Source organism: Phalacrocorax aristotelis, chromosome Z (assembly GCF_949628215.1).
Source record: "Phalacrocorax aristotelis chromosome Z, bGulAri2.1, whole genome shotgun sequence".
NCBI classification, from domain to species: Eukaryota; Metazoa; Chordata; class Aves; order Suliformes; family Phalacrocoracidae; genus Phalacrocorax; species Phalacrocorax aristotelis.
The window spans coordinates 45,432,068-45,455,231 of record NC_134311.1 but is presented as its reverse complement, the minus strand read 5'-3'; the positions used below and the strand labels follow the sequence as shown (position 1 = coordinate 45,455,231).

The 23,164-nt window shown below is 45.9% G+C and overlaps 1 protein-coding gene across 1 annotated transcript in view; it reads left to right on the top strand.

The window, feature by feature from the left end:
• Nucleotides 1-23,164, top strand: part of ADAMTSL1 (ADAMTS like 1) — a 208,821-nt gene that overhangs the window by 70,925 nt on the left and 114,732 nt on the right. The window contains exons 8-9 of the mRNA XM_075078908.1: nucleotides 2,418-2,529; nucleotides 3,120-3,258. Of these exons, the coding sequence (XP_074935009.1) occupies nucleotides 2,418-2,529; nucleotides 3,120-3,258 (251 nt within the window). The remainder of the gene's footprint in view (nucleotides 1-2,417; nucleotides 2,530-3,119; nucleotides 3,259-23,164) is intronic.

The following is a 23,164-nucleotide window of genomic DNA, read 5'->3' as shown; positions in this document are numbered from 1 at the left end:
AATACTGCAGAGGTAAAAAATTTCACTATGCTCCAGAACTGAATATTTCAATGTGTGGAAATTGGCCCTGTGCAGCAAAATCAGGACATTTCTTAAAGGATTTAGCTATCAAGTCTCACTTTGAGTTTGCAAGGCCCAAGCAGCCCACTGATGTTTTCTCCTGGATCAAGATCTTAGCTTTAACAAACTGTCAAACAAAATCAAAATGAAATTTTTGCTGTGTGGAATCACTATATATTGTTCCTCTTCTGCTTACAGTAGTCCTTAAAAAAATAAACAATACTGTCCCTGTTTCTTTCATTTGCTTGTTTTGTTTCATATCAGCTCATGGCCTTGGCTCACTATAATTCTTTCCCATCATCATGACTGTATGAGTAACTTCCACATTAGGCTGGAAAAGATGTACATCTGTCTTTTCTCTGCATCAAAACAGACAGATAATTCTGCAGACATGCAGGAATAGTCTGTGGGGGTAAGGAACTCTTCCGTCTTCTTGAATTTTTTTTTTTAATGTGAAATCTTTCTCCTCCTCCTTTTATAACAGGCTCTGTGTGAGCTCTTGGTCTGTTCTTCTTGATTCACTGAAGACCATACTGCTGAGCAGATTTTCTGAGTTTAAGAATCACTGATGATCCTTAAAAAACAAAGTGTGAACTCTTTTTCTGCACATTCAGACCAGAGACGTCCCTGAATGGTTTCCAGCACAATAGAACATTTTTCCCAGGAGTGCATGAGGCTTTCATGAGCCCAGAAAGACCCTTATGAAGTGTGTGATTAATGCACCATCCCCACACCAGCAATTAGATATCCTGTTGCTGACACACAGATTCAAACTATATTAATCCATGCAAAAGGCTCCTGTTTGCTAAAGAAACTGTACTGCTACAGCTGTATTTTTTTCTTCTGTTGGGAATTTACATCACTGTTTACCCTAATTAGAAAAGGGCAGGCTTGTCTCAGTGGGCCAGATTTCTTGCAGCCATCAACATACCTGCAGTATTTTTGCCTTCCTCCTTCTCTTCAAAATATATTTTGATTTGCAATCATGTTCCTGTCCATCTACAGGGGGAAAAAACCCAAGCAACACAGATTACACTGTTCAGTTCAGTTTGTCATATTTTGCTTCTGTTTCACAGTCTACTCTTTGATCGTGTCTCTTGGTGTTTGGAAAGAGAGAAAAGGAAAGGCAGATTGAAAAAAAGGTGTTTCCAAAACAAGGTAACTTGTCCAAAATGTGAGAAAAGAAAAAGGAGGCACTGTTGAAATAATTTAAACTCTCTAAGAAAAAGGAGAGGGAGGATTGCTTCTGAGAGCAGGAATACTGACTTGGAGAAGGGTTCATCTTTTCTGGTTGTCATTTGGCAGTCTTCTCTCCTGCAACAGCATCACGTCATTGATGAAGAGATGCCCAAGCAACACCAATATATTGTGTCCTAGGGCAAAAAATCCACTAGGAGAGGTTTTAGTAGCAGCACTGTTGTTCTTCCCTTGCCAGCTGTTCATCAGAGGCTTAGAGGTAAGGGTGGGGGATGCCCTGCAGAGATTTTTAAGTCCCCATAATGGTATTTATCAGCTCAGCAATCAAACAGGAAGGATTTTCTCCTGGGCCAGGTGCAAGTGACACTGCTTTAGCAGTGTGAAGGTCTCTTTTCTTATTGTGCTCCTTGCACTACAAACTCTTGTTTACATGGGAAATCCATTCAGCACACAAAGTACTGGAAGTATAGTGAAGCTGAGGTGGCTAAAAGTTGGCAGTATATGCAGGATCTAAAGATTGTTTGCCGAACATGCCAAGAGTCCACGTTTATGACTGAAGGGAGTATTTTTGCAGCCAAAATAAAGTAAGCAGAAGGATGGCTGTATAATAACGACAATACCACAAAGAAGGATGAAAAACAGACCTAGCCTCAGAAACAAAAAATCTTGAATAAGGATTTTTATACTTTCGTATTTCTCACAGCCCAGCTTCACATTTTTTACTCTGAACTATGTAATATAGTATACATAGTATCAGAGGTATCCGGGGAATATTAAACACCTAAATTCCATGTCCAGGTGGCAAGGACAGCAGGTAGTGGTAAGTGATTTTCTGATGGAGTAAAGACAGTCCTCTTTCCCCATAAAATTATTCAGTAGCACTAAACATGCATTTATCATGCATTCATTATTTCAGAACATGGTCTCAGAATGGTCAGAAATACCAATGATTATGCCCAGAAATTTATTTGCCTGTGTTTTGTGGTCAAGATTTTGCCACCAATCTGAGCTCTGTTTTGTGCATTTCATTTTCCTATTGCGAAGTATCTCCGGTATTTCATGTAGCTGCAAGAAGTCTCAAAGCTGCAAGATGCATGTGGCAGAATGCTTCTTCCCTGTGTTTATGTCAGGTTCACTCTTTGGTATTACATCTTTTTCAGATCCGCTATGCTGGTGCTGCTGACAGTTCAGTTCAGTTTATATTCTATCAGCCTATCATTCACCAATGGAGAGAAACTGATTTTTTCCCTTGTTCAGCATCCTGTGGAGGAGGTAATGAATTACCACTGTATTCCAGAAATGGTCATATGCATACAAGAATCTGTCCCAACTACTGCATTGAGATATGGACCTTTAAAATGGGCAAAATCTGGAAATGAAAGTAGTTAAATCTAAATGAAGGGAGGGATGTAGCAACACTGGTAGTAGCTTGTAGAATTTTTTAGCATCATACCAGGCTCTGTACATGAAGTACATTTTGATATACATTATTCCGTTTAATGCTACAGCTATCTGATGGGATTTGGCCCCACTTTGGACTCCCAAGATGTCTCCATTTGCCCTCTGTCCCCAGCAGCAACTTTACCCTCTGAACTGAAACTGAGTGACCAAGAAACCTTGGCCTTGTTTTTTTGCTTTTTCTCTAGGCTTCCAAATGTTGATTTGACCATACTGATTATATTTTGTTGCCTACCACATGTGATTTAAGTTGTTGTTTTCAATCTGGTCTGTAGAACAGCAGACGTTATGTCCAAGAGCACAGATATTTTCAGTTCTTTTTTACCAAACCAGAACTTAGATGTACTTCAGAGACAGACAGGAAGAACATCACATCACATTATTTCTTGCACTGTGTATTGCAGGTTATCAACTGACATCTGCTGAATGTTTTGATCTGAGAAGCAACCGGGTAGTAGCAGATCAATACTGTCACTATTACCCTGAAAATATCAAGCCAAAGCCAAAACTTCAAGAGTGTAATCTGGATCCTTGTCCTGCAAGGTCAGTCAGCTCTAATTTTAAAAGGCACTGGGCTCTAAAGGAGTAAAATAAAGTAGGAAATATTCTGTTGCTATTGCTTACAGTGTCACTTAGTCTACGTAATCCAATCTCTCTCTCATCCTGAGGATGCACCTTTATATTGAAAAGGCTGATTTAAAATGGTTGTTTCTTCCCCCCAGATTGTGTTTTGCATCATTAAGCATTATAAAATGCAAGAAAACAAATTATCCATGTAATTCTCTTACACGTCTCTTAAGTGTTAGTGAGACTGGAAAAATTGTCTTAGGGTAAAAATGTTGTTGGAAAATGGCTGTCCTCACAATTAGAGGCATTATTTTTATGGTTTTTTTTTTACATTTTCTCCTCAATAAAAGCTATTACTTGCAGTAATAGCAGCTTGTAACAATGTAACATGGGAATTTGATGTCATTATCAATACCTTTTGGCCCCAGAAAAAAGTCTCCTCTCTGCTCCCCTGCCAAGCATTCTTCCTCACAAGACTAATAGCAAAAAGAGGAAGATCACAGAGTCAGATTTCCCATGCATAAGGAACAAAAGTACAAAAAGGACCAGTCCTTTGTTGCACCGATTCCCCTGAATTTCAGTTGACTTCCACTGCAACCACTCATAAGCTGCAAACATTTATTTGTATAATCTAAACCTTTTGGTACTTTTGTGTGGCTTTGCTAACAGGTGGTTAAGCACATCCTAGCAGGTATGTATGCAAGGATACCCTAAAGCCATTCATTTACCTGCTCCTTTCCCTCTACAGTAGTTTCATGCCAGTTTGATAAAGTGAGTTCAAACGTCACCTAAAAAGCTGCTATAGCCCTTCAGATTGCTGGAGGATGCCATAGAAAAAAGATGTCCTAACCAGGAGAAGGTTACTTTAGGGACTTATGGAACTATGTATCCACCCAACTGAGGATGATTGCTTCCCAAGCCAGGTACACCAGCTTTAGACTAGGTAGGCATTATTAGAAGAGAACAAATCACTCGAAACCCAAGAGAGTTTTTACCTATTCTAGAAAGTTTTCAATAAAGTTCATTGACTTTTCATAACTGTGTTTAACACACAGGTTTCTTTGTCACTAAGACACATTTACCCAGAGCATATGGCAGTTTATATTCCTTTGTTCTAAAAATGTAGAGACATTTTAAATGGTAATTCTCTTTGTAAATAATAAAAATCCAGAAATGTTCTCATACAGTTTTAAATTTGAAGTTAAAATCTACCACAATTAAAAAGTGTAAATACAACTTCACTAGGGCTTTGTGGAAAGCATTTCCTGTTGAAATTGTTCTCAGAAGTGATTTTTGGACTTAGAGATTGCTTTCCCACAATGCAACAAGATCATTTTTTATTTTAAAAATATTCTGTCAAGGTCAGTATCTGGCTTCTCACAAAATATATTTTCCATAAAAAAATATGTTGTTGTGGTTTAGTGGCAGCTCAGCCCCACACAGTTGCTCACTCACTCCCCCACCGGTAGATGGGGGAGAGAATCAGAAGGGTAACACTCGTGGGTTGGGATAAGAACAGTTTAATAATTAAAATTAAAAGAAACAACAGTAGAAATGCAATGTAAAGGAGAACAACGAGAGGCGCAAAGCCCCAGGGGAGGGGGAAGGGAGGGGAGAGGGGGAACGAACCGCCGAAACAAACCGCACGCACCGCAGCCGCTCGCCACCCGCCGACCCGGCGCCACGCCGCCTCCACGCTGCCCCTGTCCCCCCCTCAATATATTGGTCATGGTGTCACATGGTATGGAATGAACCTGCCATTGGCCAGTCGGGGTCAGCGGTCCCCACCATGGCCCTGCCCCTCCCAGCCCCCCACCCCCACCACGCGGCAGAGCGCGGGAAGCTGGAAAGGTAGCCGACCCCCACAGTGAGGAGAATTAACCCCTTCTCAGCCAAAACCAGCACATTCTCCACCCCTTATTCCATACCATTTACACCATGCCCAGGTCCCATATGATGCAATACAACCGTACCAACCACCACCCCTCCCCTTCCCATCCTTTAACATAATACACAGACATCATTCCCTTAGTTCATGGACCTTCCCTGTAAAATGTCCATTAAAATGTCCACTGAGTTCACCCAGTCCATGACTCTGGGCTCCATCTGCTGTATCAGTCTTTCAGGGTGGGAAAGATGGTGTGTGGCATTGGGTTGCTGCATACTGAGTCAGTCATCGTTCCATCACTGCTGCACGGCTTGTTTCATAGTTGATCTTCCATGGGTTGGGAGGCTCGTACTCTGATATCATTGATACAACACAGAGGTGACACACAGTATTTATTCTATAGCAGTTCACATTGTGCTGTTCAGTTCATTGACTGTTTTCACCCAAAATCAAATTGAGGCACACATTGGATTTCTCCATCCTCCCGCATCACCCACCAAGTGCACCCAGGTCCTCGAGCAAAAGCAATCCCACGAATGGGTTTGCCTTTGCCGGAGGCAGGAAGAACCCAGACTGTTTTGCCCAGCATACTTTTTGTGTGCACTACAGGGACTCTATCCCCTTCCACAGTATGTAGGATTTCTGACTGGGCAGGGCCAGCTCGGTTGGCAGATCCCCTCGTGTTGACTAACCACGTGGCTTTTGCTAAATGTGTATCCCAGTGCCTGAATGTTCCACCCCCCATTGCTCTCAGTGTAGTTTTTAACAGTCCATTGTACCGTTCAATTTTTCCAGAGGCTGGTGCGTGATAGGGGATGTGATACACCCACTCAATGCCATGCTCTTTGGCCCAGGTGTCTATGAGGCTATTTTGTAAATGAGTCCCGTTGTCTGACTCAATTCTCTCTGGGGTGCCATGTCGCCACAGGACTTGTTTCTCAAGACCCAGGATAGTGTTCCGGGCAGTGGCGTGGGGGACAGGATATGTTTCCAGCCAGCCAGTCGTTGTTTCTACCATTGTAAGCACATGGTGCTTGCCTTGGCGGGTCTGTGGGAGTGTGATATAGTCAATTTGCCAGGCCTCCCCATATTTATATTTCAGCCATCGTCCCCCATACCACAGAGGCTTTACCCGCTTCGCTTGCTTGATTGCAGCACATGTGTCACATTCGTGGATAATCTGTGCAATAATGTCCATGGTCAAGTCCACCCCTCGATCTCGAGCCCACCTGTATGTTGAATCGCTCCCTTGATGGCCTGAGGTGTCATGGGCCCACCGAGCTACAAATAGTTCACCCTTATGCTGCCAGTCCAGATCCACCTCAGCCACTTCAATCTTGGCAGCTTGATCCACCTGCTGGTTGTTTCGATGTTCTTCAGTGGCCTGACTCCTGGGGACGTGAGCATCCACATGACGTACCTTTACAACCAGTTTCTCTACCCGGGAAGCAATATCTTGCCACAGTGTGGCAGCCCAGATGGGTTTGCCTCTGCGCTGCCAGTTGCTTTGCTTCCATTGCTGCAGCCAGCCCCACAAGGCATTTGTCACCATCCAGGAGTCAGTATAGAGATAGAGCACTGGCCACTTTTCCCGTTCAGTGACGTCTAAGGCCAGCTGGATGGCCTTTACCTCTGCAAACCGGCTCGATTCACCTTCTCCTTCAGCAGTTTCTGCTACTTGTCGTGTAGGACTCCATACAGCAGCCTTCCATCTCCGGTGCTTTCCCACAAGGCGACAGGACCCATCAGTGAACAGGGCATATTGCTTCTCATCTTCTGGCAGTTTGTTATACAGTGGGGCTTCTTCAGCACGTGTCACCTCCTCCTCTGGTGATAATCCAAAATCTTTGCCTTCTGGCCAGTCCATAATCACTTCCAAGATTCCTGGGCGACTGGGGTTTCCTACTCGAGCCCGCTGGGTAATCAGTGCAACCCATTTACTCCACGTAGCATCAGTTGCATGGTTGTGTAGAGGGGATGTTTCCTTTGAACATCCAGCCCAGCACTGGCAGTCGGGGTGCCAGGAGCAACTGTGCTTCAGTACCAACCACTTCTGAAGCAGCTCGAACCCCTTCATATGCTGCCAATATCTCTTTTTCAGTTGGAGTATAGCGGGCTTCGGATCCTCTGTATCCCCCACTCCAAAACCCTAGGGGTCGACCCCGGGTCTCCCCATGTGCTTTCTGCCAGAGGCTCCAGGTAGGACCATTCTCCCCGGCTGCGGTGTAGAGCACATTTTTTACATCTTGTCCTGCCCGGACTGGCCCAAGAGCTACTGCATGAACTATTTCTCATTTAATCTGTTCAAAGGCTTGTCGTTGCTCAGGGCCCCATTTGAAATCATTCTTTTTCCGGGTCACTTGATAGAGAGGGCTCACGATCAGACTGTAATTTGGAATATACATTCTCCAAAAACCCACAATGCCCAAGAAAGCTTGTGTTTCCTTTTTGCTAGTTGGTGGAGACATGGCTGCTATTTTGTTGATCACATCCATTGGAATCTGACGACGACCATCTTGCCACTTGATTCCTAAGAACTGTATTTCTCGTGTGGGTCCCTTCACCTTACTTTGTTTTATGGCAAAACCAGCTCTCAGAAGGATTTGGACTATTTTCTCTCCTTTCTCAAAAACTTCTTCCGCTGTGTTGCCCCACACAATGATGTCATCAATGTATTGAAGGTGTTCTGGAGCTTCTCCCTGTTCCAGTACAGTCTGCATCAGTCCATGGCAAATGGTAGGGCTGTGTTTCCACCCCTGGGACAGTCGATTCCAGGTGTACTGGACACCCCTCCATGTGAAAGCAAACTGTGGCCTGCACTCTGCTGCCAGAGGGATTGAGAAGAATGCATTAGCAATATCAATTGTGGCATACCACTTGGCCACCTTTGACTCCAGTTCGTATTGAAGTTCTAGCATGTCTGGCACGGCAGCACTCAATGGTGGAGTGACTTCATTCAGGCCATGATAGTCTACTGTTAGTCTCCACTCTCCATTAGACTTCCGGACTGGCCATATGGGACTGTTAAAGGGTGAGTGGGTCTTACTGATGACTCCTTGGCTCCTCAGTTGGTGAATGAGTTTATGGATGGGGATCAGAGAGTCTCTGTTGGTGCGATATTGCTGCCGGTGCACTGTTGTGGTGGTGATTGGCACCTGTTGTTCTTTGACCTTCAGCAACCCCACCACAGAAGGGTCCTTTGAGAGACCGGGCAAGGTAGACAGCTGTTCAGTTTCCTCCGTCTCCAAGGCGGCTACACCAAAAGCCCACTTGTACCCTTTTGGGTCCTTGAAATACCCTCTCCTGAGGTAGTCTATGCCAAGGATGCACGGAGCCTCTGGGCCGGTCACAATGGGGTGCTTCTGCCACTCATTGCCAGTTAGGCTCACTTCGGCCTCCAATACAGTTAGCTCTCGGGATCCCCCTGTCACTCCAGCAGTGCTGATGGGTTCTGCCCCTATATAGTTCGATGGCATTAAGGTGCACTGTGCGCCGGTGTCCACTAAAGCTTTATACTCCTGTGGGTCGGACGTGCCAGGCCATCGGATCCACACAGTCCAGTAAGCCCGGTTATCCCTTTCCTGCACCTGGGTGGAGGCAGGGCCCCTCTAGTCTTGATCATGGCAGTCACAACCCACTTCCTGTAAATGTGAATCAGGAGTCCCTCTATTACACTTAGAAATAAAATCTGCGCTTCTACTCCTCTGTCTGGGGACTTGCTCGCTGGAAACTGGAGCAGCAGCTTTCCTGGAAGAGCCTCCCTGAGTGACTGTTCTTCCTTGCAGTTCATGTACTCGTGCCTGTAGGGTCGAAGTAGGCTTGCCATCCCACCTCATCATGTCGTCTCTGTGGTCACGCAGGTAGAACCATAGGGTGGCCCGTGGTGTGTATCCCCTTCTTTGAGCCAAAGGACGCTTATTCCTAACAGCTGAGACACTGCTCTGTCGAGGTGGGGAGTAGGACAGATCTTCTTTGAGTTGCTGGACCTCTTGGGATAGTTTCTCCACAGCAGAGATGAGCGAGGAAGAGATATTTGTGTCATAATCCCGGAGTCTATCTATCACCTCTGCCACCGTTGGTGTCTCGTCATCTTTCCAGGACATCACTGCCAATGAGTTTGCATGCGAAGATGGTGCGCTCCGTACAAAATTCCGCCACATGGGTCGTGTGCACTCAGCTTCATCTGGATCTTTGGATGACCGTTGATCGTCCAGGTCACCATAAATCACCTCAAACACAGCTAATTCCCTTAGATACTGGATGCCTTTCTCCATAGTTGTCCATTTTCCTGGGCGATATGTAACATCTTCTTTAAAGGGATACCTTTCCTTCACTCCGGACAGGAGTCGCCTCCAGAGGCTGAGGGCTTGTGGTTTTTTTCCAATTGCTTTGTCAATGCCCCCTTCCCCAGAAAGGGATCCCAATTGTTTGGCTTCCTTCCTTCCCTCTAGTTGCAGGCTACTGGCCCCATTATCCCAGCATCGGAGCAGCCAGGTTACAATGTGCTCACCTGAGCGATGGCTATAATCTTTTTGCATATCTCGCAACTCACTTAAGGACAGGGATCGGGTGGTCTCTATTTCATTTATTACTTCTCCCTCCTCTCCCCGCGATGGCCCTGGTTCTTCATCATCCCGTTCTAAATGAGTTGATGTCCGCTTCCAATATTTCGTCTTGTGTATGGGGGCAACTGATACTGGTACGGGTTTATTTTCTGAGCTAGCTCCGGTACTTGTTGTGGGGGTTTGAGTGGCTGCAGTGCCTGTTGTCAGGGCTGGATTGTCTACAGTGCCAGTCACTTTGCCTTTCAATCCACAGACCTTCTCTCCCCCCTGGGGGCACTGAATACTGTTGAGCAGGGCTCGGTATGCATGGGCCAGACCCCAGCATGTTGCAGTTATCTGTGTCTCTCTGGAGTTCCCAGCGTAACAACATACTTTCTCCAAATATTCTACTAATTTTTTAGGATTCTGCACTTGTTCGGGGGTGAAACTCCAAAACACTGGGGGTGCCCACTGCCCTAGGTATTTGCCCATGCTATCCCACATACCCTGCCACTCGTAACTATCAAGCCTCGGGGCAGATTTCTGGGTGATATTCTTAAGTTGCTTAGTCAAAACCAAAACAACATGCCCAAAAACTAACAATAAGTGCACCTTAACCACCCAAGGATGTTCAAGATACAAAAACATTGTTGTAACAAAGGCACAGACATCATAGAACAAAGTTGCAAAGGTATTATTCTGTATTTCCTCCATATAAAGTCTCTCAGAGGAGGAGGTATAATTGCTAATTGCCTCAACAAGGTGGTATCCGAAGTACAGCACCGGTTTCAGCAAAAACCCCAAATACCAGATAAAGCTGAAAACGAGTGTTTGTAATCTTGTAGGCAAAACATTACTAATCACAGCAGAACACAGCAGACTCAACAAACCAACACCGATTTTTAACACCAACTGCAAAAAGGACAACATGGTGCTGTGACCAGCAGCTGTTGTTATGTCCAACCCTTGAGCCCCACACTGGGCACCAAAAAGACTGTCGTGGTTTAGCGGCAGCTCAGCCCCACACAGCCGCTCGCTCACTCCCCCACCGGTAGATGGGGGAGAGAATCAGAAGGGTAACACTCGTGGGTTGGGATAAGAACAGTTTAATAATTAAAATTAAAAGAAACAACAGTAGAAATGCAATGTAAAGGAGAACAACGAGAGGCGCAAAGCCCCAGGGGAGGGGGAAGGGAGGGGAGAGGGGAACGAACCGCCGAAAGAAACCACACGCACCGCAGCCGCTCGCCGCCCGCCGACCCGGCGCCGCGCCGCCTCCGCGCTGCCACTGCCCCCCCTCCATATACTGGTCATGGTGTCACATGGTATGGAATGAACCTGCCATTGGCCAGTCGGGGTCAGCGGTCCCCACCATGGCCCTGCCCCTCCCAGCCCCCCACCCCCACCACGCGGCAGAGCGCGGGAAGCTGGAAAGGTAGCCGACCCCCACAGTGAGGAGAATTAACCCCTTCTCAGCCAAAACCAGCACATATGTATATTTAATTTCTCACGTTACTTGAACGTATTAACAGTTGCAACAAGAACCCTTAATATAATAAGGTTCTTGTATTTTTTCCTCAGTGCTTTTCTCAGATCAAAAACTGTTTCTTTGAATTCTCCCTTGAAATGTTTGAGACAAATGTCAGTAGAGACCAGGTATGATAAGGAAGGGACTTAAATATGAATGTCCCAGGATTGCTGAAAGGTGTGAATCAATATGGAAACTGCCTTTCAGATTCACCTCTTACAGTACCAATGACAAAGTAATTTTATATGTAGCTGGGGTTAATTTTTTTTTAATAACCTAAGTTGTCATTTCTTTTAAAATACATTTCTGAGTCAAATGTATAATTTGCCTCTGGAATTTGTACTACGGATATTTTCCATACTTTTCCCAATAATTTAAAACTACATATTCTCAGTTGGTAAGACAGATGACTGTATGGTACATGGGAAGAAAGAGTGAAAAAAAATAACAGCTGAGTAGATGTCAGGAAGCAATTTTTGTTTTATATAAAACATAACAAGGCAAAGCTGTTGATATAAAGACCCTGAGGGAAGGGAGAGCAATTTAGAAGTACAGCTATGTTGTCCCAGGGTACAGGCAGCAAGAGAGAGGAATTGGCTTTTTGGAAACTTCCTTATGGAATGCCAAACCAAATGATTATTTTCAAAAGCGCCTTTGTAAAGAATTCAAGAATCAACAACCCAGACAGAAAGCCAGAGGAAATCTGTGGTAAATTCTGGAATCCTGATGCTTTCTTACGGTCAGGAAGAGGGTAGGTGAAGCAGAACAATGAGGTCAGAAACATGAGTGAGGAGGGTGCCTTGGCTCTGCAGTGTCTTTGCTGTGTGGGAGCCTCTCTGCTCCACTGATAAAAAATGATGTTAATTTTTCCTGGCAAACCCAGTTCCAGTGAGGCATAGCTGATTAGTGGTTGCTGACTGTTCCTATAGTGTATCAATGAATGCTACAGAAAATAAGCATGGAAGACCATAGTGGCACTGAATAAAGCAACTGAGAAGGGTTACTGTAGGAGAGCTTACGTTAAAATTTTCAGCAAAGGCCAGGCTGAAAGAAAAGTTTAAATGAATACCATGAGTATCATGTGGGCCTGCAATTAGTTGCCTCTTTAGGCTTAGTGCACAGACACATTTTACTTTATTGTGCTTATTATGGCAATAATTACCAGTGTTGCTGGCATCATGAGTAGCAAAAAAAGCTTAGACTGAATGAACATGGAAAATAAATAATAAATAGTAAATAATAATAATAAACTTCTCTTTCTGCAAGCAAAATTTCTCACACACTCAGAGGAAAAGCAGTGTGTGAAAGTGTTGCTGTACGCTTCTATGGGAGAACTTATCTTGGGCCGCATATCTCCGGGACACAGGGCTCTACCCACCCTGGGGACAGTGATGCACAGACATCAATATGATGGACACAAAATATTCGTTTATTTAACTGTGTCACACGCTTATATAGCTCTTGCGCTTCCTGTTCCTGCCACTCCTATGGGGAGGAGTCTATCTTTCCGTCACATCCCATGATCTTCCGGTTGCCGATCCCTGTCTATTCCCCTACATCTCCCCCTCCCCATGCTGCTAAAAGTTCTACAAAGCTACTTGCGTAAGTGGATACATATTGTGGTCAGGTCTATATTCATGTAACTCTTGCAGGCGCTCCCTGATTTGTCTTATAACACAGCATAAAAATGGCAGCCCACAAGTAACCATGGTTACTACACACAAGATCCCCCCAATTATTACTATCCAATTCCAGTTCATATCCCTCTTTTGCCGCCCTTTCCCAGTGTCGCTCTCGTTGCAATATTGTTTGCGGTCTTGCCAAGGAGCTAATTTCTTTTCCCAATGGTATGGCTAGCATGAGGATCCATGTCAGCAGACCCTGCAAAGAGACAACTCAGAGAGGGATTATTCATTGTACATCCTTGCACAGTTCTGCTTTCACACACTTTGCAGGCACCCGTTCTATGTGCCCTTCATTCTCAACCGCGGCGTAGCCCCTCCCCAGGCATCTCAGTTTCCACCCTCTCTCCCATTGCTCACTGCCTGGGAACCTTACTCGTACCTGCGGATAGTGCTCGCCTGCTTGAGCTTTGCCAAAGTGCTTCTCCACTGCCGTAACTTGCTCCTGCCCACGTATAAAATGATTTAAGCGAATATATGATTTAAGCGAATATCTCGCTGCGAGAAAGCAACCTCTAGCATCAAGGCAATTTCCGTGTGGTACACCCTCTCGTTTCATGGACGTGACTAATTTATATACGTATAAAGAGTCCGTGCACACATTTATAGGCCGATCTGTATCCTTTCACAGGGCCATCTCTAGCGCTTTCGCTTCTAGCCACTGCACACTTTTACCCTGCTCCTCATACGTCTGGCACATCCAACTATTCTCTTCTTTCCATGCTACTACCACTCTGTTTGTCTTCGAGGAAGCGTCTGTGAAATATGTTGGTCCTGGGTGAGGGGTATCCAAAACTCTACTATCCACACTTAAATCCACCACTTTGGCTGTCTCGACCCACCTCTGTACCGTGCCTGTGATGATTTTTCCTGGGTACGAGTATACCGCCAATTGTATATCCTCTTCACTCTCTACCACCTTCCACCATTTCTCCCCATTCCACGGCACTCTCAGCTTATCTGGCTCCTTCCCAAAGATTCCCTTGCTTTCCTTTCGCAGACGCCAAATCATTCCCCTGGCTACCTTGACTTTTGTAGAGAACGCATCCTTGGGAACCTTCTGATATACCCATCGCAGTGGTTTTTCTTCCCCTGCCCATATTTGATACAGTAATCCTAATCCTCCACCAGCGGTCAGAATCAAACCTGCGATTAATTCCTCCTGAGGGTCCCACCGCCATACTCCTTCCCTTTGCATTCAACGTTCTATCATCTGCAACTGCTGGACTGCCTCGGCGTCTAAACTCCTGGGGTCCCATGGGTCGGTCCCTTTCAGCAACGCATAGAAAGGTTGCATCTCCTCACTGGTGACGTGCACAAACGTCCGCAACCACTACAGTGCTCCTACCAGCTTCTGTACATTGTGTAAATTTTTAACCTTAGGCGTAAGTTTAATGGGCTGAGCTTGTATGCAATCCCCTTCTATTCTAGCACCCAGAAATCCACACACTGGTCCTCGCTGTACCTTTGCCTCCGCTATCTTGAGGCCCTGTCCCTCAAGGCCCCTTTGGGTGTCTGAAAAGACTTGTTCACATAACGCCTTGGTGGGCGCAGCTATGAGGACGTCGTCCATGTAGTGGATCATGTAGATTCTCTCCCAATACTGTCGCCTTACTTGCTGCAATGCAGAGGCCACATACCTCTGGCAGATTGCTGGAGAGTTTTTCATCCCCTGCGGAAGTACTGTTCACTGCCATCTACTACCTGGTTCTGCGCGGTTCACTGCCGGCAGAGTAAAGGCAAATCTCTTTCTATCATCTGGATGTAGCGGAATACTGAAGAAGCAGTTTTTGATATCTAAAACAATGACTTTCCATCCTTTCGGGACAGCATTCAGATCTGGTAGGCCGGGTTGGAGAGGCCCCATGTCCTCCATTTGCTGACTTACTGCTCTAAGGTCATGCAGCATCCTCCATTGGTTTTTATCTTTCTTTTTTATAGCAAATATAGGGGTGTTCCAGGGGCTCATCGAGGGCTCTAGGTGCCCCGCTTCGTGCTCTCGTTTTACTATAGCTCTTACAGCCTCTATTTTCTCTGTTGTGAGGGGCCACTGCTCCACCCAGACGGGCTGTTTGGTTTTCCACACCAACTTGTGCTGACGAAGCCCCTCTGAGGCAGTGGCCCTTATGCTAAATTTTTCAACCCGATCCCCATCTGGGCAAGGGCGCCCCAACAAGGGGCTTGCTACCCCATCTGCTACTAGTATGGTCACTACAGCCGTGAGGAGCTTCCCTGCCTCCTCGTCCATGACTTCGAGTTTCACAGGGCAAGTACTAGTCCTCGTCTGTTGTTCTCCTCCTACCCCTATTATATGTCTTCCCATGGCGAGGGGCCAAGCTGGTGGCCACTGTTCAAGTGGCATCACTGTGACATCCACCCCGGTACCCACTAACATTCCCAGGTATATCCATGCTGGACAACTCGGCTCTTGTGGGGTAATCATCACCACCGCCATGGGTCTCTTGTTACAGCCTATGACCAAGGCCACGCGGGGGCCATAACCTGCAAGTCTTGCTGGTTCTGCTCCCCTGCCTGAAGGTTCACTCCCCCTTGGCCCGCTACGGTGGGCCAAGCTCCTGGCACTGACACCATGATGGGGGCCACTCGACTCACAGGAGGCACAAATCCCCCTCGCTTCGCCCTCCTTTGGCCATTTCCCAGCTTTGTGGCTGGACAATCTCTTGCCAGGTGTCCTGGCTTCCCACACACCCAGCACCTCCCTACTGGGTGCGCTCCTCCTCCATTACGTCCTCCCCTTTCCCCTAGCGGGCACCCAACTTTAAAGTGCCCTAGCCATCCACACAAATGACATCTCAGCCCCGCCCCCACCACTTGCACCAGCACCCTTTCTTCGCTTCCACAGTCAGGGTTCTGGCAGATGTGCGCTCCCACACCGCCATGCTGATTCAATGCCTCCTGGTGCAAGACATGCCTGATGGTTTGACCCAATGATGCCCCTGCCGCCAGGGTGCGGAGGACATCTTGTGTCTGTGGATTTGCTTGACTTCGGAGGCAATCCATAAGGACTGCATCCTTGGCTGCTGGTGGCAATTCTGATTCTATGATAGCCTTCTGCAACCTGTCACAAAACGTTGTAAATAGCTCTGCTAGTCCTTGCTGTATCTTTTGCCAAGGTTGGTTTCTTTGGGTTTTTTTTATACCTGCCCACTTCGCTATACGCTCTACGGGAACTCTCCGTCACCACTTGCAGCTCCCTGCCCCTCCTCCAGGAGCTATCCGGACAGGGAATATCCCGGGCATCTCTATCCTTACTCCATCGAGGCTACAATCTCTGGCTATCAGCCGCCAGTTAGGTAACTCGACTGACTGTCGCTGGGGCGCACCCCTCGTTACAAGTCACTCCCCCCAGTGCGCGCATAGCCTGCTGCAGCTGCCGCAGCACTTCCTCCGCGGACCCCTCCGGAGCTGCAGCGCTCCGGACCTCCCCTTTTGGCAGTCTCTCTCTTCCCCCCTCCTGATTGGTCCTCCGAGTCCCTGCTGCCCTATGCCTCTTCTTTGCACACTGCAGGCAATCTGCCCCATCTTCCCAGATGTGGACATCGGTTTCTCCCCCAACTTCTGATTCGCTGCTACTCGAGCTTGATCTATGCCCCCCCTGTCCTCCCCTCCAGGCACCCAAATCCTCCTCCTCGCCTGACTCCCATCTCAAGGGTTGCCCCGGGAGCCAGCCTCGAGGGTCGGGCAGAGGGCGGTGCCGCTGCCGGCGCTGATCATCCTCCTCCTTCCGCTCCGTCGCTCCCGCTGCGTCCGCCGCCACGTCCCCCTCCCCGCGCGCAAGTACCCGCGCCTGTGCCAAATCGTCCCAGGGCTATGCAGGGGGGCATTCCAAAGGTCCTGCTGGCTCAACAGGGAACACCGCCGCTTCCCGATCCGCCTTTTTGGGAGCCTCAGACTGAGTAGTTTGCCAGGCTACTCCGTCCGAACTCCCCGCTTCTTCCCCATCCCCCGCGATGCTTGCCCCTGTCTGTGTCCCCACTGCCCATCCTGGGTCTCTTTCCGGGCTACTGTCGACTGTGGCACCGTGCAGGCACAACCGCACGTGCCGCCACATCTCCTGATCATCCCGAGCTTTCAATAGTAATCGGTGTATCTTTCCCCAGAGATGTATGTAGTGGGGTTTTCCCATCATAGCCCTTTCGGCTAACTCCTCTTTAATTCTCGCCCAATTATATTTATTAAATATGTCTGCGGGACTCCGTATGAGCCCCTGCGTAATCATCATTGAGGCAGGCGCCTTCGAAATCGAAGTTCTATATTCCTCCCCAATCCCTTCGGTACCTTTATGACTGATTCCATGGCGCACCCGCCGCCCTGCGGCTCACCCTCCCACGCCTGCGTGCCTCAAGCTATCATTTCCCCCCGGCGAACTTGCCATGTCGCCCCGCCGATCACGTCGGGGTCACCACTTGTTGCTGTACGCTTCTATGGGAGAACTTATCTTGGGCCGCATATCTCCGGGACACAGGGCTCTACCCACCCTGGGGACAGTTGATACACAGACATCAATATGATGGACACAAAATGTCCGTTTATTTAACTGCGTCACACGCTTATATAGCTCTTGCGCTTCCTGTTCCTGCCACTCCTATGGGGAGGAGTCTATCTTTCCGTCACATCCCGGGATCTTCCGGTCGCCAATCCCTGTCTATTCCCCTACATGAAAGGTTATTTATCAAACAGTTATAATGTATACATGTTCCTTTTCCAGGTTAAGTAAAGGTGGCCTGTCCACCTACAGACCAGGAATTAGTGTCTTGCAGGATAGATGACACATCATGACACTAAGTCTGTTTTCATCCTTTCATACTGTCAGTGCCCTATCCAGCCTCTCTCATTGACCCTCTTTGAAATCTGGATCCCACCTCAGAAAGAAAACATCTGTTTATTTGCATTCCATTAAGATTTTATAACAGTCCATACTTGACTGGCAAATATATGTATAATGTCTACTGACGTAAATAGCACCCAGTTTGATCTAGTCCATTCCCCTTCTACGTGGCAAAATCCAACAGTATAATTTCACATGTTTAATTAATTGCAAATCTTTTAACTATCCAAAACTTCACAGACTGGAGGGCTTAGGGGAGATTTTTTTAGAGGTATCCTCTAATGGAAGGTGAATGGAATTTTTTTCTGCTTTGAGAAGAAGTCTGTTTAGATTTGACTTAACTAGGTGTACTAAACTCTTGCTTAGGACAACTCTGAGGTGCAATAAGCTGAAGATACAATTTCTTTCATAATTCAAAAGCATTCCTCCAAAAAGTAATTTTTACAAATACGAAAACAGCTTTCACCCCACACATCACTCACCTACTCACCAGGATACTCTCTGGAACACCACCAGTGCTGCTTCTAGATTTCATCTTCAGCTTTTGTGTGTCATTCCTAGCTGCACTGTTCTACATTTTTATTATTCTCCTCTATGTTTTGCCTCTCTCTGCTACATATTAATGTAGGATTTTCTGAGTCACAAAAGCTCTAGTGGTGCTTTTACCAGGAGATTTCAATGGTGTACAAAGATTTCTAAAAGCATCTCCAGGAAAGATTCTAACTTCATGCAGCAACTGTCTCAAAATATTCCATATTAACAAGCCTCTAATGTAGGCTTCTTTTTATCACTTTGCCAATAATGCCAGTCTGATCTGCACAGGCAAAAATCTTTGAGTTTGCCTAGAGCATTATCTGTAAGCCTTTCACCAACATTAGTACCTGTGGAAAGTTTGGTGAAACATCTCTAGTTCAAGCAAGACCTTCAACACTCAGAGACTTGAAGGAATTCTCAGATATCCAGAGTTTATGGAGTCCTCCAACAAAACTGCAAACTCTCTTCCTACTCGAAGTTGTTCTTTTGGCATTGTCACTTAACTGTCCATTCTGGGTGGTGTTGGAGGTAGGCATCAGCAAAAAGAAACATATTTAAACAAAACTGTACTTTTTAGTTGTTAATTTTTAGCTAATCTAACAAGATCTATGAAGTACAAGTAAAAGCACATGAAAGACTGCTAGGATATTATGGCCATTCAGAGTAACCCTGAGTAGTGAGAAGTCCCAATATTCTTGGTGATGTGAAAGTGTATACAATTTCCTGGGCAAGAGTACAAGACAGGTGCATAATAACTTTTATATATTTCCTTCAAAAGAAAAGGAAGTAGTAATGAGTAAATAGGTATAATTAAAAGGGCAACACAGAATACGCTCTTAATCAGTAAAAGAGTTCTCCTCACGTCATTATGAATCGGAAAATGAAGTAGGAAATTGCCAAATGCATAATTTTTTGCTTGTTATCAGCCTCCTTAGATAGCAATTATAAGCCAAGCATCACAGCAGTGCAGTGTTCGCATTTTCACTACATTCTCTGGAAGATGAAAAAAACTGGAATGTTGGTATGTTCCTGAAAGGACAGGCTACACTTTCTGATTTACACAGGAGCAGCTATAGACGTGCAGTGATGAGAGGGGTCTGAGACACAATGACTCATTTATTGTTATTGCCCTCGACTGGGACATATGATAGATTTAAACTTTGTTTTGAACACTCTTTCATATAAAAGATCCCATAGTTAACGCAGACACTGGCTTTTTGACAACACTCCAGCTTTTTGCATGTATGTGGGACACCAGTCATGACAATGTCCTTTCCTGATCTCTGCCTCAGGCAAAAGGACATTTCTGTGGATTTGCATTTTTACTTAAATTCTTAATTTGTTACAGAGGGTTTGAGAAAGTATTTCTGCTTTGCAGTGCTCTCAGATTGCTGGGTCTGGTCTCAATTTCCACAGCCAATCATATGCATATGAATGATTCTAAAGACAGCAAGAGATAGCCATCACAGGGTAAGATGAGACATGAAGGTTTTAGATGTCAAAGCAGAAAGGAAAGTAAGACTTTTCCACCCATATGGTTGAAGTTCCATGTGCTGGAAAACTGAAACAGGTATTAGCAAAAGTATGCTGCCTGCAAAAGAGAGTAGAGCCAACAAACATCAGTCATTCCAACTGTATATTTATCAAGGGTGATTTTTGAACAGTTCAGAATTTACCAGGGAACTACCAAGGTTGCTGGAGAAATGAGCTAAAGTGATGCATTATGCATTAAAAAAATTGGGGGAGACGTTTAGGAGGCCAAAACCAATTCCAAGCAGCAGGAGAGGAACTACAAGGTAAGTTTTCAGGAAGGCCTAATTGCAAATAGTGACACATTTGAGTAGAAATGGCAGTACATACGCCTCCAGATACAGGAGTTGTAGATGGAGAAGGAGCTGATAACAGTGGCAATGTTCTGGTAATCATAACTGGGGTGAACCTGAGTTCAAGAGCAGCATAAAGATGAGCTGCAGATAATCCTAATGCCTAAAGAGGCAGTTTTCTTCTCAAAATAAATAGACAAAACTTTGAATTTTTGGGCAGGGTAAAAGGCATTTAAATTAAGATAGAAAATTGTTTTGTCAGAACAGGGAGGGAGGGTTGGCCACGAAGGCTTTGTCAAAGTGTTAGAAGATGTGAAGAGCAGAGAAAATTCAGCTCTAAGGAGATAGTTCATATCATATCAGGAAAGGCAGAAAGGAGTTGTCAGGATGCATCAGATATTGAACTGTAAGGTAGGAAAGTAGCACTTGAACTGCTACATGCACCAAATACAGATATCTGTCTGCCTAAGATGAACGTATAGGAAATGTAGTCTATTCACGTCCTAGAAGAGACCAAAACTACAGCACATAGTAAAATGGTCACTTAGAGAGATTTTCACTGGATACTCAGTTGTTAATATATAGCAGTGGAAAATAGCAACAAACTTCCATCTTTGTACCAAACACTGCTCATCCAAACTACCATAAAATATTAACTTGGATAAAAAAGGGAGAAGATTTCTGGAAGCATTACAGTCATGCTACAGGAAGGAAGTACTTCTGCTGTTTCCATTTGATGACACCCATTTCAAGCCCTGTAGAGAGATTAGTTTTTAGCAGTCTCCAACAATGATAAGTAAACCATATGTTTCTTAGAATTTGAAATCTGTATACCATGAACAAGTCATTTATTATAAAGGTGAGATACTGTTGTGCTGAACAGACATGCTGTCTGAAGTATGATATTTTTCTGGAGGCTGACAGAGAAAGATAGCTTTCTAGGTAGTCCTTTGCATTTTTAAGTAGGTTATTTAAGAATCCAATAACATTCCATTTAAAAATGTTTAGGTAAGGGACATTGGCTTTTACCAATCTGTGAAATGCTAAAACCGTATAAAAGGATATCTAAATATAAAACACATTGTAGTTCTTTAAGACTGTCATGGTTTAGCGGCAGCTCAGCCCCACACAGTTGCTCGCTCACTCCCCCACCGGTAGATGGGGGAGAGAATCAGAAGGGTAACGCCCATGGGTTGGGATAAGAACAGTTTAACAATTAAAATTAAAAGAGAACAACAACAACAGAAATGCAATGTAAAGGAGAACAATGAGAGGCGCAAAGGCCCAGGGGAGGGGGGAAGGAAACGAACCGCTGAAACAAACCGCACGCGACACAGCCACTCACTGCCCACCAACCTGACACTATGCCACAAACTGCCCCCCTTAATATACTGGTCATGGTGTCACATGGCATGGAACGAACATCCCATGGCCAGTCGGGGTCAGCTGCCCCCACCATGGCCCTGCCCCTCCCAGCCCCCCTGCCACGCAGCAGAACTCAGGAAGCTGGAGAGGTAGCCAACTCCCCTCGGTGAGGAAAATTAACCCCTTCTCAGCCAAAACCAGCACAAAGTTCCACAGTGATAGAGTGTAATCTTATAAGATGATTACAATACTATCTGTGTCTCAGGATTCAGCCAGAGATACAACTCATGCTGGTAACATAACAGAATTACTATACTCTCTACCTGCAAAAGCAGGCATTCAAAAGCTAATGTTGCCTGTACCTATGGTGTTACTGTAGGTGTCATCTACCCCAGTTCTGAATGGAAATTGTGACAGTTTTACAGTGTAACACATGGGAAACATTAACAGATACAGTCTATTTGAGGTCCTCAATACTTGTTTCTCATGGCAGAAAATATTCTTTTAACACAAGGTGGTGATGTCACACTGTGACATCTTCACAGAGCACTGTGGGGGGACAGTGCAGTATGACACACTGTCAAGTGATAATCATGGCTTTCAAGGAGATGCTGGCTCAGATGCTAAACTCTTGTCTTTTGTGATTAACTTTTTCAGGATGCCCAAGTGTTTCCTTTCACTTAATGAATTAGCTGTCCACAGCCAACTTAAGGTGCTTCAACGTTTTATTATTATTTGCCGATTGCTATTAATATTTTAGACGCACTTCAGACCATTCCTTAGATAGCATAGTCCCTGCCATGCAGATCATTTGCTCTCAAGTCTGACAGTTTTCAACAAAGGCCTAAATCTTTGCTGTGTCAAGATAAAGGAGTAATAGCTCCAGCCACCTGGGAGTGCAGACAGCTCTGTGGCTGCAGCTTTGTGGGTAGGAAACCCCTGGGGAAACAGAGCCCACAGGAGAAGTGAAGGCTGGGAGCCAGAGGCATGTGAGTGTCCTGCAGAGGCTGGGCACTGACATGGCTGGGTGCAGGAGCACCAGTGCAGGAGAAGCAGGCACCTCTACCCACTCCCAGCCTCAGCACATGGTCCCCATGCAGGGTGACACCACCCTGAGGCATCTTGTGGAGAGGTGCCCTTTCTCTCTGCTGGCTTTTCTCCCAGCTCATGCTCCCTTACCCCTTCTTGGCTCGGCAGGTGCCCAACCCAAGAGCTATGGGCATGCAGGAGATGGAGGCAGGAAGGGCTGTCACCTTGTCAGAAAGGGAGTCATCGGAGACTGAGGAAGGCATTCATGCCTGCCAGTGGTGCTAAGACGGTATCTTAAGGAGGAAAAGGAGCTACTGGGGAAGACAATGCCAAACATGACTTTCAAGGAAAGTGGCTTTGGGCACCCATCACAGGGGAAAGCCAAATATTTGCAGAGATGGCAGACCTGGGTGTGGCACACCCACCTCTAGCATGTGCAGCTCCTGCTTGAGCTGAACACGAGCCTTGGAAGAACAACTCTGCTGAAGCTGTCAGCACTCAGGAGGAAAACAAACCAATCTGCAGAGTATATGACACAACTTGTTGGTCTGAAAGGTGTGGGAGTATTCAGACATATGAGACACAACAGATCTTCAAAATAATTTGCTTTGTGCTCCTGCTCCTGCCAAAGCAGGTTTGC